This window comes from Garra rufa, chromosome 8 (genome assembly GCF_049309525.1).
Source record: "Garra rufa chromosome 8, GarRuf1.0, whole genome shotgun sequence".
NCBI classification, from domain to species: domain Eukaryota; kingdom Metazoa; phylum Chordata; class Actinopteri; order Cypriniformes; family Cyprinidae; genus Garra; species Garra rufa.
In genome coordinates, this window is record NC_133368.1 from 36,159,948 (window position 1) to 36,173,740 (window position 13,793).

The window sequence follows — 13,793 nt, forward strand, 5'->3', positions numbered from 1 at the left end:
GAGTAGTATTTCAGTCTTCCTACTTCAAAATTTCACATGTATTTCACCTTTCTGTAATATTTTGTGAAGTTTACTAGCAATCGACATCTGCCTACACCCAATTTGTTTCAGTGTTCAACAAATAAAACTAACCAGCAATGCAGATGTTTATCACAATTTGTGGTTAAAGTGGTGAAGTCACAGTGTATGATAGGTATAATTTCTCTATCTCTTCAAACAGGTGGAAAAACAACCATGAATGGGTCACAAATGGACTACATCAAAATGGACAATGCCACCTTGGCCATGTTTGACAACAAACTGACCAGTGTTATTGTGTCAGTCATCTATGTCATCGTGACTCTGGCTAACCTGAGCGGCAACGGCATCTCTCTGTTTCTGCTACTGATGCGCACCTCTCCGAAAAGCCCCTCCATTATATTCATGATCAACCTCACCCTCACCGACCTGATACTTGGCACTGTGCTTCCTTTTCAGATTGCGTACCAAATACAAGGCTACAACTGGACCTTGGGTACAAGCATGTGTAATGTACTGACCGTGGTTTTCTTCACCAACATGTACTGCTCCATTTTATCCATGACTGCTATTAGCGCCGACCGCTACATGGGAATTGTAAAGCCTATGCGATTCAGAGAGATGAGGAAGAGGAAAAAATATGCAATTGTTGCCTGCATATTCATGTGGCTGCTAGTCCTTGTGGTTCTGATCCCACTGGAACGTGCAGAGCTGACATATTATGTTAGGGAGCGCAATATCACCACATGTTTTGACGTATTGAGGAAAGACATGCTACCAAGCACTGCACACTGGGCGGGCTTCCTGTTTGGCATGTTTATCATCCTCTTTCTATGTCCATTCATCATCACAGTGTATTGCTACATTAACATCATCTGTGCCCTAGTCAAAAATACCAATAGTCAACAAAAAGGCCGTGCTGTGCGCTTGGCGTGCATCGTTCTGTTTGTGTTCATTTTCTGTTTTGCTCCCAATAACATATTACTCTTGGCCCACACAATCACAAGGCTGTTCTATAACAAATCTCTTTATGCATACTATAAACTCTCCCTCTCTTTCAGCTGCATTAATAGTTGCATAGATCCATTTATTTATTATTTTGCTTCGAAAGAGTTTCGCCGGAAGCTAAGGCAAATGCTGAGATTGCAGACTCTCAGTACGGGAGAGACGCAAATGATCGAGTGTCACAGAGAAAGCTTTTTCTCTGGACGTACGACGGGAAATCCAAATGTAGACTGTGACAATTTTTAACATTTAACTTTTTTTTATTTTAGAGGATAGAAGATAATGGATGTCTCGATTCAGATTTGCAGAGGCCACATGTGCACTGTTAAATGAGTCACAAGCACAAGCGCTAACCGCTAGGCCACAACTGTGACACGATATGTAGTGTTCACAATAATATATTAAATGCAACGTCATAGGAAGGACCACTTTCCACATTATGTTTTCTTTGTTATTGTTTAGCATTTCGCTTTTGTTCTGTTTTGACTTCCTGCCTGAGCAAGGAAAAGCATGCTGCTCACATGCATTCAAAGCGCGTGATGTTATGTATCTTGTTTTTTTTTGTTTTTTTTGTTTTTTGGCATCAGACACCCAAGTTCCTTCTCGCCGGAACTTGTGATATTTTTTTGTACAGTGATATGTGGTTTGATTTTGCAGCAACTTCAGTAATTTCAGATCTGACTGAAAAAGTACAAAGACTTATTGTGGCAGCTATATTTTTTAGATCTGTAAATTATTGTTTGTTATTATTTAGTTTTATGATATTTATTTTACTTAAGCTGTTTATATTGTGCCTGTGTTACTACATTCAAATTCTTTGTTACATGATTCTTATTTGTTTTTATTGCTGGCATTATGTTTCTGTGGTTTTTAATAAATACTGTACATCTAAACAAATTGATTTTGTAATTATTATTATCATTTTAAGATTAAATGTTACATATGGCTTACTCAACAAAATCAACGTTACAGCCACCGAATGTCTATTTGTGTCGGGGTAATTGTTCTGAGAACCTCTACCACAGACATGTCACAGTGAGGTCAAGATGTTTTTTCAGTTCCTTTATAAATGAGAACTATGGCATGTGCAAAGTGCACCTACTGAACAAATGGAACTTTAAACAGTAAAACAGAATCAGTGCAAGACCTCAGTAGAAATAATATAGCTTCCAGGAAATGGAAATAGTGGTCTTCGACCTATGTGAAGTATACAACTCAATGCTAAATAGCCAGTGCAATGCACATGAAGGAAATAAAGCAGTTTGCAAATGCCACTTCAAAGTGCACTATGGCAAGTGGTGTTATGGTTCAAGTAAGAGTTAGAAAGAGAAAGAGAAAAAACAGTTTCTATAACAGATGCATTTATAGACAGAAGTAACATTTATTACACACACACACACACACACACACACACACACACACACACACACACACTTAAATTTATTATTTTATATCATGTTGTATTTGGATGCCTGCTATAAACTAACATTAGAAGAACACATCTCATAGGATCATAAAAATATGACTTAATAGAGTGACCATATGTCAACTTTTGGACCTAGAGTCCAAAACATTATACGTACACGTATTTGCATTGTTTTGACCAGTCTCCTTCTCGTACACTATAACATATAGTGCCTGCATACTATTGGTCATACTACTTTTCAGGAATTCTTGTCAGCGAGTATAAAAACAAAGGAAAACAAAATTGAAACCCAAATATTTTGGGTAATCCCAGCCAGGGAAAAGAGGATGTATGGTCACACTACTTAGAAATATGAAAAGAACTTCAATTTTAGTGGTAAGCTGTATCATATCAGTGAATATGTTGACTCATTGGGGAATACCCATTTGTATTTTAAATAAAAATATAAACACAAAGTGTTTCTTTGCAAGTTATCCAGAAAGCAGTAATGAAAATGGTTTATAAGAAATAAGTTTATAAGATTAGGGTTGGAGCTGAACTTTGTAGGATGGTGGATCTCCAGGAACAGGATTGGGCATCCATGATCTAGACCTACATACCCACAGGGGATAATCTGTGTGAAAAGATGAGCGTGCCTCATCAGTGTTTGATTTACCTGCCGTTTGTTTGTTTTTTAAGTGGCAAAAGTCACAATGGGATGTTCAGAAATGTTCATAAGAAAGTAACTTCTTTCCTGTTACATAATTGACAGACAGCGTTTTGTTAACAGGCAGCGTTCTGATTATTCACAAATATCATGTGTATTTGAGTTTTTTGAGTTTTTTGTGTTTTACGAAAAAGTAGAAAATATGACATGGCAATAGTTTAGTAGGGTAACGATATCTAAATAAACCTTAAATTAGCAATTTTGTATTGAATTTGTCTTGATTTTATGTAGCATTACAGTTCATGACATTAAAATGTTCTTTTTAACTTAAATAATCACTGGCACAATTTACCCCACTGTATTCTCCCCAAAGGCACAACTTACCCCGCACCGGGGGCAAGTTGTGCCACGAGACCACTTTTTTTCTGAAAGCTATAATTCTGAATCAGTTTATTTCAGATCCAAAGTTATTGTTCCCGGGGATGCACCACATCCTGAAATATATGTACATGCTTAAATTGGAAGGATTACTGGCATGGCTTCACTATAAAGTCACTTTGAGTAAAAACTGGCACAACTCACCCCACTTTCCCCTAATCCATTATATTACACATTTTAGGTAATATAATCAGATTACTTTTAGATTACATTTTACTATCTTGTTTATCACATTCATTTTAATAGGATAATCTTGTACCATATTGATATAAAAATACAAATGAGTAAGAAATTATATTCCATTCGTTGTTATTAGCATCATGAAGTTCATTAAACATTACATTGTCAAGGTTTCCCAAACTGAGGTTTGTGAAAAAACTATCCCCTAAATACCCCCTAAAAGGGTATTTTATGAACTAATAATTAGCTAATAAAAAAAAAATCATAAAAATGTTAAATTACAACAAATCGTTTTTAAATCAATCAAAATAAATCCCTTACTAAAAAAAATATTTGATTGGTTTACCTGCATGTCATGTGACCATAATATTTGAGAAACATGAACATATAAATGTGATACTTAATTATTAAAATATTTATTTGAAAATGTCAAGGGTACTTTAAATAAATACATAAGGTGTAAGAGGATCAGATGACAAAAATGTGAATTTGTGCATTTTAATGAGTTTGAAAGACAAAAACCTTACTATAAACGGACAGAAACTTTTTTACCACAACTTTCTTACCATGCAATACTTTCTTACCATGCAATGTAAATTCGAACTGAATTAGCTGCATACGCTCACTTAATGTAACTATTGATGTAACATTTTATATACTATTTGTATCTTTTGTCGTGACGATTCTAGTGCCGCAGTTTTAAAAGCAACAATCAAGTTTTCAAATAGACATTTGCTGCGTCCCAATTCGCATACTATCCGTCCTAAATAGTATTCGAAAATAGAATTAGTATGTCCCAAATCGTAGTATGTTCAAAAAAGTATTCCAAAGATTCTCGGATGGTCTACTACTTAACTTCGGAATTCGAAGTGCGGATCAATGCACACTCTAACGGCTAATATTGCCCACAACACATTGCGCGGTGAACGAGGATTCGATTAGAACTGCAAACACGCATAAAAAGTTTTAAAAAACTACAAACATGGAGGATATGCACGACCAGCGGACAGGTAGAGAAATGGGTTTGAGAGTGATAAATAATCAGTCTGTAACCTGATAAAAAAAATATTTTATTAATGTTATCCGCGTTATATTTCATGTGCAGCAACATTATGAACTTTTATAATGATAGGTTTGGTCATTAACGTTTAAAGGCATAATTATGCAAACACAAGAGCAGAGTCCTTGGCATGAAAGACTCGTGAAATAACGTGCCTCTCACTGATCTATATAGATCAGTGGTGCCTCTTCATTTCTCTCTAATACGGTAGGAAATCAAATTAAAACGCAATGTAGATTATGTCAACTGTGATGATTGGCAGGGCAGTTTAAACAGTGACAGGATTCAGGTAACTAAGCAACAGAGCGTCCGTTAAAGAAGGAGTTATGACGAAGTAGTATGTCCCAAAGACTGCCTACTATTCTGCTACATACTAAAAAGTATGTACTTTTTCTTTACAAAAAGAGTACATACTTTTAGGGCATAGTATAAGTAGGCGAATTGGGACGCAGCATCTCTCTTTGAACGTGGTTACGTAGAAGTATGTGACGTTCTATATTACGCATCTGCGCATGTGCGTGGTAGACTCCGCCTCTTCAGGATTCCGACTGTCAGCGCACAGTGCGTTTCGGGAAGCGAGTGGAACAAGGCTTTCCAGGTAAATGCTTACAAAGAATAAAGATAAATTAACATGTGCCTATTTTAGATATGTGTCATTTGTTACTCCTGACTGTATTAATGTCAAAAAACAAACATGAATAAATGAATGGCTCACTTCGTCACGCCAGGTTCTTGCATGAATACACTGCTATGTAACTAAATACACTTCTAATGCAACCACACTGTGCATGTATCCTTTTTCTTAGAAATGAATAGGGAATTTATGTTTTAAAAAACAACAATAAGGAAATGATAATCTGGTCAAACTGTGGTCAAGCTGACTTGAAACTTTTGCTGGTTCAGAACATACAATTATGAATTGTATAAATTGTCCAGTTACTAAACATGCTGATTTTTTTTTTCCCAGGATAGACTTCTGGAAGTGAAGGAAAGAGAGGTGTAACATGCTGTTAAATCCAGTAATATCCAAGCTGAGTGGAAAGCTTGTTGTCCTGGCAAGCGCATCTCCACGACGTCTAGAGATTTTATCTAATGCTGTGAGTTTTTGAGAGTTTTTTTAGGTTTTTACATTGGAAATGAACTTTGAATGATCAGTGCTTTCTCTTTTCTTCTGCTTTGATGAGGCAGGGTTTACGATTCGAAGTGGTTCCATCTTGGTTTAAAGAAACATTGGACAAATCCTTGTTTAAGAACCCATATGACTATGCAGTGGAGACAGCCAGACAGAAGGCTTTGGAAGTGGCTCACCGAATGCCATTTGTAAGATATATATTTCTGTATGTGAGAAAGCAGTTGTTTCCTAAATTTTAGTTTCTGACTACTATGTCCCTTTTATTCTGTGTAACTGTATGTGCTGGATTCAGAAACACTTGAAAACCCCTGATATTGTAATTGGAGCAGACACTGTTGTGGTAAGTAGCTGTATATTGTAATGGATTGCAATTATGATATTCTGTCCTGAAAATTGCCTTGTTAAATTTGTCCTCTTTCCATCCCCAGACAGTTGATGGCTTGATCTTGGAGAAGCCTACAGATAAACAAGATGCTTACCGCATGCTGTCTAGGTGAATTTTCATTTTTTGTTGTCCTAAGTGAGGTGTTCATTACACTGAGGCAGAGACTGAAATGAATGTATTTCAGGTTGAGCGGTAAGGAGCACAGCGTCTTCACAGGTGTAGCTATTGTGCTCTGCCATGACAAAAGTGGTATGTAAATGTTTAATGTATTTATTTGAACAATTAAGGTCTGTAAAATAGACAGATAATTTTAAAGATGAATCATTCTTTCTTTGCAGGTTCAGATACAGACTTCAAAGTGGTTGATTTTTATGAAGAGACAAAAGTTAAATTTGCAGAATTATCTGAGGAGATGCTTTGGGAATACATCAACAGTGGAGAGCCCATGTGAGTTTACATGCATCGAGTTTCATATGCTAAATGCATTGCAGGTGGTGATCACATTTTTTGAGTGCGCTGAGTAAATTTGAACTTGCTAAACCTGTGGAATTTGGACCTTTGTTGAGTTGGTCATTTTTGTGTTTGCTTTGACGTGTTGAAAATGAACAGGGGAATTTAACAAACTGTATTTTTGAGTAAAGGAGTCAACTTTAAGTAAATTAATCTATTTTTTTGTATGAGACTGACAGATTTGTCTGTGCTTGACAGGGACAAGGCTGGTGGTTATGGGATCCAGGCTTTAGGTGGCATGCTGGTGGAGTATGTGCAAGGAGATTTTCTTAATGTGGTAGGCTTCCCTCTTAACCACTTCTGCAAGCAGCTGGGATTGATTTTTAACAGCCCACCTGAAAGTCCAGTTCACAAGGTGAAACGGGAATCGGATGAGGCTTGGACTCTGGTTAACAGCCTGTCTGAAGGTGCCACAAAGGGGGAGGTTGAGCTCTTGGAAAATGGTAAAGATGGCTGTCAGACGTCTATGCAAGAACAGAATGTGACTGGGCCGGAGTGTCCCAAGTGCAGCAGACAGGATGTCCCCCACAGTATCATTAGCTTACTGGATGGGTTCAAAGCTTCTAAGGTTTGTCATTTTTAGGTTATTTAAATTTTTGGTCAAATTATTTTTTTTAAATTCACTACTAGGTGAAAGTTTTATTTTTAAAAGGTTATTTTTAATGTTTTTTTTTTAAAAAGAAATGCTCACCAAGCCTGCATTTATTTGATCCAAAGCACAACAAAAACAGTAAAATTTTGAAATATTTTTACTATTTGAAACAACTGTTTTCTATTTGAATATATTTTAAAATGTAATTTATTCCTGTGAGTTCAAAGCTGATTTTTTAGCATCATTAATCCGGTCACATGATCCTTTAGAAATTATTCTAATATTCCAATTTGCTGCTCAAAAAACATTTAGTATTATTATGTTGAATTATTACTTTTTTTTCAGGTTTCTTTATCTGAAATAGAATTTTTAGGTAACTTTATAGATGTCTTTATCATCACTTTTGATCAATTTAAAGCATCCTTGCTAAATAAAAATATTAATTTCTATTAATTTTTTTTTACTGACTCCACTCTTTGAATGGTATAGTGTATAATGTTGCAAAGGCTTTTTATTTCACATAAATGCTGAGATTTGGATCTTTCTATTCATCAAAGAATCCTGAAAACATTTACTTAACTGTTTTAAATATTGATAATAATAATAAAAAATGTTTCTTGAACAGCAAATCAGCATATCAGAATGATTTCTGAAAGATCATGTGACATTGAAGACTGGAGTAATGATGCCGAAAATGTAGCTTTAATCACAGGAATAAATTACATTTTAATATACACTCCTGAACAAAATCTTAAGACCGGGGGAAACATTGCAAGTATTCGCATTTCGCGCTGGTGGATCATAACCGGGTAGTAAGTACTGCTTCAGAATGCCAAAAGAAGAAACAGGAGCAAGAGACAAAAAAATAGAAAGTAGGCAATTTATTGAAAAAGGCATTTAAACTCAAACAGGCTGTTCATCAGTTGATCAAAAGTTTAAGACCATGGCCCAAAAATAAACCCACAACAGAACTAAAAGTGTCAAAAAGGACTCAGTAGTGAGTAGCCCCACCGTTCTTGTTGATCACTTCAAACACTCGCTTCGGCATGCTTGATCTGACTGTTTTCTGGAGGCTGCTGGGAACGTTGCTCCATGTGGTGAAGATGGCTTCACGAAGGGCATCCACGTCATTACCCCACAGACGGGGACCCTCAGGCAAGAGATCCACATAGCCAGCTGCCGTTTGACGCCCCTGCACAACCTGAAGCTCCATTTTCCCATTGAAGGAAAAAGCAGCCCAGATCATGATGGAGCCTCCTCCACTGTGCCGCGTAGAAAACATCTCCGGTGGGATCTCCTTGTCATGCCAGTAACGTTGGAAGCCTTCAGGACCATCCAGATTAATTTTTTTCTCATCAGAGAATAAAACTTTCTTCCATCTTTCAATGTCCCATGTTTGGTGCTCCCTTGCAAATTCCAAACGGGCAAGTTTGTGGCGTTGAAGGAGAAGTGGCCTTTGAAGACGTTTTTGTTCTTGAAGCCCTTCTCTCGCAGATGACGTCTTATGGTTATTGGGCTGCAGTCAGCATCAGTAAGGGCCTTAATTTGGGTCGAGGATCGACCTGTGTCTTCACGGACAACCCGTCGGATCCTGCGGCTCTGTGCAGGTGAAATTTTTTGGGTCTACCACTTGACTTTTTTGTCCCATAACTCTCAGGATCTTTTAAGAAATGTAAAATGACTGTCTTACTGCGTCCAACCTCGGCAGAGATGGCAAGCTGCGAGAGGCCTTGCTTGTGCAGCTCAACAATTCTGCCACGTTCAAAGAGAGAAAACCTTTTTGCCTTTGCCATCAGGAGATCATGACAGTGTGACTGCCTGAAGAACAATGACATGAAAGCCATATTTTTGTGCAGATTTTACCTTTTTATGGCTATGGTCTTAAACTTTTGATCAGCCGATGAACAGCCTGTTTGAGTTTAAATGCCGTTTTTAATAAATTGCCTACTTTCTATTTTTTGTCTCTTGCTCCTGTTTCTTCTTTTGGCATTCTGAAGCAGTACTTACAACCCTGTTATGATCCACCAGCGCGAAATGCATAAAATTTGCAATGCTTCCCCTGGTCTTAAGATTTTGTTCAGGAGTGTATATTTAAATAGAAAGCCATTATTTTAAACAGTAAAAATATTTCACAATATTACTGCTTTTGCTGTATTTTAGATCAAATAAATGCAGGCTTGGTGAGCAGAAAAGAATTCTTTAAAAAACATTACAAATCTTACTGTTTAAAAACTTTTGACTGGTAGTGTATGCTTAGACCAAGACATGAGCAAGTAAATAATGACAGAATTTTAATATTAATTTAGTTATTTTACTACAATACAAATGGTTTACATAATATATTAATGGGGAAATGTGTGGTAACGGTTCTGCAATGCATTTGTTTATCAGACTCTATTCACAGCATCCAAACTGAAGGTGTTTGATGTATTGAACAGCTCTAAGAGTTTGACATTAGAAGAGGTAGCTGGCCAAATCAACGCCTCTGTTTTAGGCACCGAGAGGCTTTTGGAAGCTGCTATCTCCATAGGGCTTCTAGAAAAGGTCAAACAGCAAAATACAAGTGGTAAGATTTATGTACTGCTGTTTTACTCACACAGAAGGTGTTACTGTCGTAGAAATTGCATGTGGTTTTCCTAAATGTGACATCTGAAACCTCACAAAGCTCATTGTCCAACTTACAAGCACTTTCTCTGTTCCTTGAAGCGAGGCGCTCGCATACATGCATTTCTTCCTACCTATTTTTATTACATGTCATGTCCGGAGGTGGACTGTGAATGTAACATTGTTTATTGTCTGTTGCAGTGTATAGAAATACAGAACAGGCCAGTCGCTTCCTGGTTTCAGACAGCCCAGAGTCTCTGCATGGATACATCCTCCACTGCAATGATATGGTGTGGCCTCTCTTCAGTCATCTAGAGAACGCTATCAGGGATGGCACCAGCCAACATGAGCGAGCTTTTGGGAAGAAGAGTGAGGATGTGTTTCAGGTAAACACAAGTCTGCATATATCACCTATGAATCATGCATTTTCAAAAGCTATTGATGTTCTAGTACTAAGTAGAACCGTTTTGTCGTTTTCTAGGACGGCTACTACAGCAAAGATGAAGTTAAGATACGGTTCATGGATGCTATGCACAGCATCGCAAGAGTAACTGGAAAAGATGTGGCAACAGCGTTTGATCTTTCTTGCTTTAAAACAGCCTGTGACATTGGAGGTATATGCTTTTTCCCTCAAAAATAGAGAGAGATGGTAAAATAATGGCTATCAATTGGTTCATTTTTACATTTTTAATATACCGATTAATGAAATGCCATTTTTATTTTGCAAATCAACAGAAACTGAGTGGGGAAAAAAATTAAGTAAATTAATGTGTCTAATATATTAGGTCAGTTCAAAGCAAAGTAAAAAATTTTAAATCACAAAAATAAAATTAAAATAACAGAAATTAAAAAAATGTTTGTTTAATTCAAATATGTTACCCTGGACCACAAAACCAGTCATAAGGGTATTTTTTTAAATGAAGATGTATACATCATCTGAAAGTTAAATAAATAGGCTTTCCATTGATGTATGGTTTGTTAGGATACAACTATTTGAAAATCTAAAATCAAATACTGCAAAAAAATCTAAATACTGAGGAAAATCACCTTTAAAGTACAAATTAAGTTCTTAGCAATGCCTATTACTGATCAAAAATTAAATGTTGATACATTTACGGTAAGAAAATTAAAATATCTTCATGAAGCATGATCTTTACTTAATATCCTAATGATTTTTGGCATAAAAGAAGAAAAATTAACCTATACAATGTATTGTTGGCTATTGCTACAAATATACCCATGCTACTTAAGACTGGTTTTGTGTAAAGGAAAAAAAATCATTAAAAGAACATATTCTCTCAGCTTTTTTTGTACTGTTCAGGATTATTCAACATTCCCCACCCATAAAAAAAGGTGTGACATAAAAAACACCAGATCAAAACCTTGCATTGCTGACTTCCCATTGAGACGTGAGCGAGTGACCGCGAGAGCGAAGAGATAAGATGTGCAGAAACCACCGTCCCGCTGCTATCTTGCATAATTTGAGATTTCACTAGAGCACAGTGCATGCATAATTTTATTCTCAAAGAGCTTGTACTCCAACGCACGCATATGAAAAGGAGTTGCAAGCTTGTTATGCAAATTACATATGGTTCTTATTACCACTTCTCTCAGGGGCTTTTTATGCTAAGGACTTCTGTATTTATTGTATCCTGTTTATTCTCTTTACCTGCTTTGACCTAAATTTAGAACTAGAATTTATTTTCCACACCGACAAAAATAGTTAACCACCTTATGGTACTTATGAGTGAAGGGTTTGTATTTGTATAAGATAATTGTAAAGATAATAGTGTTTCTAAAAACTGCAGCCTTCTTTCATTGTTTGAACAGACAAATAACCCTGCATCATATGCATGTATGTATGTTTAAAATTAGTTCACTTAAGCCTGATTCTGACATGAAATAAATACACACTATCATTCAAAATTTTCAGTAAGATGATTGAAAAAATAAAAATAAAATAATACATTTTAATTCAGCAAGGACAGATTAAATTCATCCAAAGTGACAGTAAAAACGTATTATTTATGTTTCAAATAAATGCTATTCTTTTGAACATTCTATTCATCAAAGAATTCTAAAAAAAATGATTGAAGCATATTAGAATGATTTCTAAAGGATCATGTGACACTGGTGACTGGTGCAGTGGTTGCTGAAAATTCAGCTTGGCCATCACAGGGATAAATTAAATTTTAAAATGCATTAAAATAGAAAACAGTTATTTTAAATTTTAATATTTCACAAAAGTATTACTGTTTTTGAGGTATTTTGATCAAGTACTGTAAATGCAGCTTTGGAGAGCATAAGAGTCTTCTTTCAAGAAACATCAAAATCTCTTACCGACTCCAAACTTTTTACATGTAGTCTGGAGATATGAAATATACAGTCAAACTGAAAATTATTCAGAAACCAGATATCGTTTTGATATTTTTTACTAGTGGGTGCAGGACACTATAGTTAATGTATGTAAGTAAGGATAGCAAAATAAAGTGAACTGTGACATATTATACCCAAAAAGTCTTCAGTAAAATTGATTTAAAAAAAATAGGAACAAAAATTTGATATGACAAGACCATGTTTTGTTGCATACCTTTCTATCAAAGTTATCTGACATTATCTAGATGAATTTGTTCTGACACAGGTCAACTCTTGAGTTACTGGCAGATTTTATTACCATTTTCTAAACTATAGCATATAAACTGTGATAATGTGAGAACAAATGTTGAATGGTATGAGCATGTTACAAAAGCATTCTGTTCTCTCACAGGTTGCACTGGTGCCATGGCATACGAGTTTACAAAAGCCCATCCTGGACTGTCAGTCATTGTGTTTGACTTGCCACAAGTCATTGAAATGAGACGCCATTTCCAGCCTAAATATAATGGCAGAGTGTCATTTGTTGCAGGTCAGTGAAGACTTTATATGAAGAATTTTACACTGTATTTGTTTCATATACAATACATCCTGAGTAATGTGCTAAAGGCCTTATTAAATTCTTAAATTCTTGTCTTTCCTTTTTATTTGGACATTAGGAGATTTCTTTAAAGATGACCTACCTAAAGCAGACCTGTATATTCTTGCACGAATCCTCCATGATTGGTCTGATGAGAAACTGCATGTATTATTGAGTAAACTGTCCAAAATGTGCTCACCAGGTAAGTGCTTTAAAAAGTACTTTAAATTCTTAATGTGTAAGCCTGATTCTATGATATCAAACTTTTTGACGCCAAGGACCCTCTAATTATATGATAATCCCTTTGCAAATGGACACCTAGCGCCCCCTTGTGGCCCCTGGGGGTATCTTCATCCCAGATTGTAACCTGGCCTAATTTATTCCTACAATATAAACTCTACCTTAAAGGGTTAGTTTACCCAAAAATGAAAATTCTGTCAATAAATACTCACCCTTATGTCAATCCAAACCCGTTCATCTTCGGAACACCCAATCCGATAGACAGAAAGAGTCCTTCCACGTTCAAGCCCCAAAAAGTATTCTTGTTGCTTCATAAAATTACGATTGAACCACTAATGTCACATGGACTATTTCACAATTTTCTTACTATCTTTCTGGACCTTCAATATGGAAGAACCCTTGCTGTCTATGGAGGGACAGAAAGCTGAACGTACTTACAGGATTGGGACAGCATGAGGGAGTGTAATTAATGACAGAATTTTCATTTTTGGGTGAACTAAGCATTTAACATTACTGGTTCGTTGAAGGTATTTTGAATTGTGAACATCCCAAGGTCATAAAAATTAGTTTTTTTTTTTTTTTTTAATCAAAATCAAGAGTTTAT

At 36.0% G+C, this 13,793-nt stretch overlaps 2 protein-coding genes across 2 annotated transcripts; both read left to right on the forward strand.

Annotated features, from left to right (window-relative positions):
- The first annotated feature begins 227 nt into the window (after positions 1–227).
- Positions 228–1,875, forward strand: p2ry8 (P2Y receptor family member 8). Its single transcript, XM_073846354.1, has one exon. It carries the CDS (start codon positions 235–237, stop codon positions 1,267–1,269), a length of 1,035 nt encoding a protein of 344 aa, XP_073702455.1. The 5' UTR covers positions 228–234; the 3' UTR covers positions 1,270–1,875.
- A 3,406-nt stretch (positions 1,876–5,281) lies between these two features.
- Positions 5,282–13,252, forward strand: asmtl (acetylserotonin O-methyltransferase-like). Its single transcript, XM_073845629.1, has 13 exons — positions 5,282–5,371; positions 5,741–5,870; positions 5,962–6,093; positions 6,198–6,245; positions 6,334–6,398; positions 6,475–6,539; positions 6,629–6,737; positions 6,999–7,368; positions 9,784–9,958; positions 10,198–10,382; positions 10,478–10,610; positions 12,764–12,901; positions 13,029–13,252. Exons 2-13 carry the CDS (start codon positions 5,778–5,780, stop codon positions 13,235–13,237), a joined length of 1,722 nt encoding a protein of 573 aa, XP_073701730.1. The 5' UTR covers positions 5,282–5,371; positions 5,741–5,777; the 3' UTR covers positions 13,238–13,252.
- Positions 13,253–13,793: the final 541 nt, after the last annotated feature.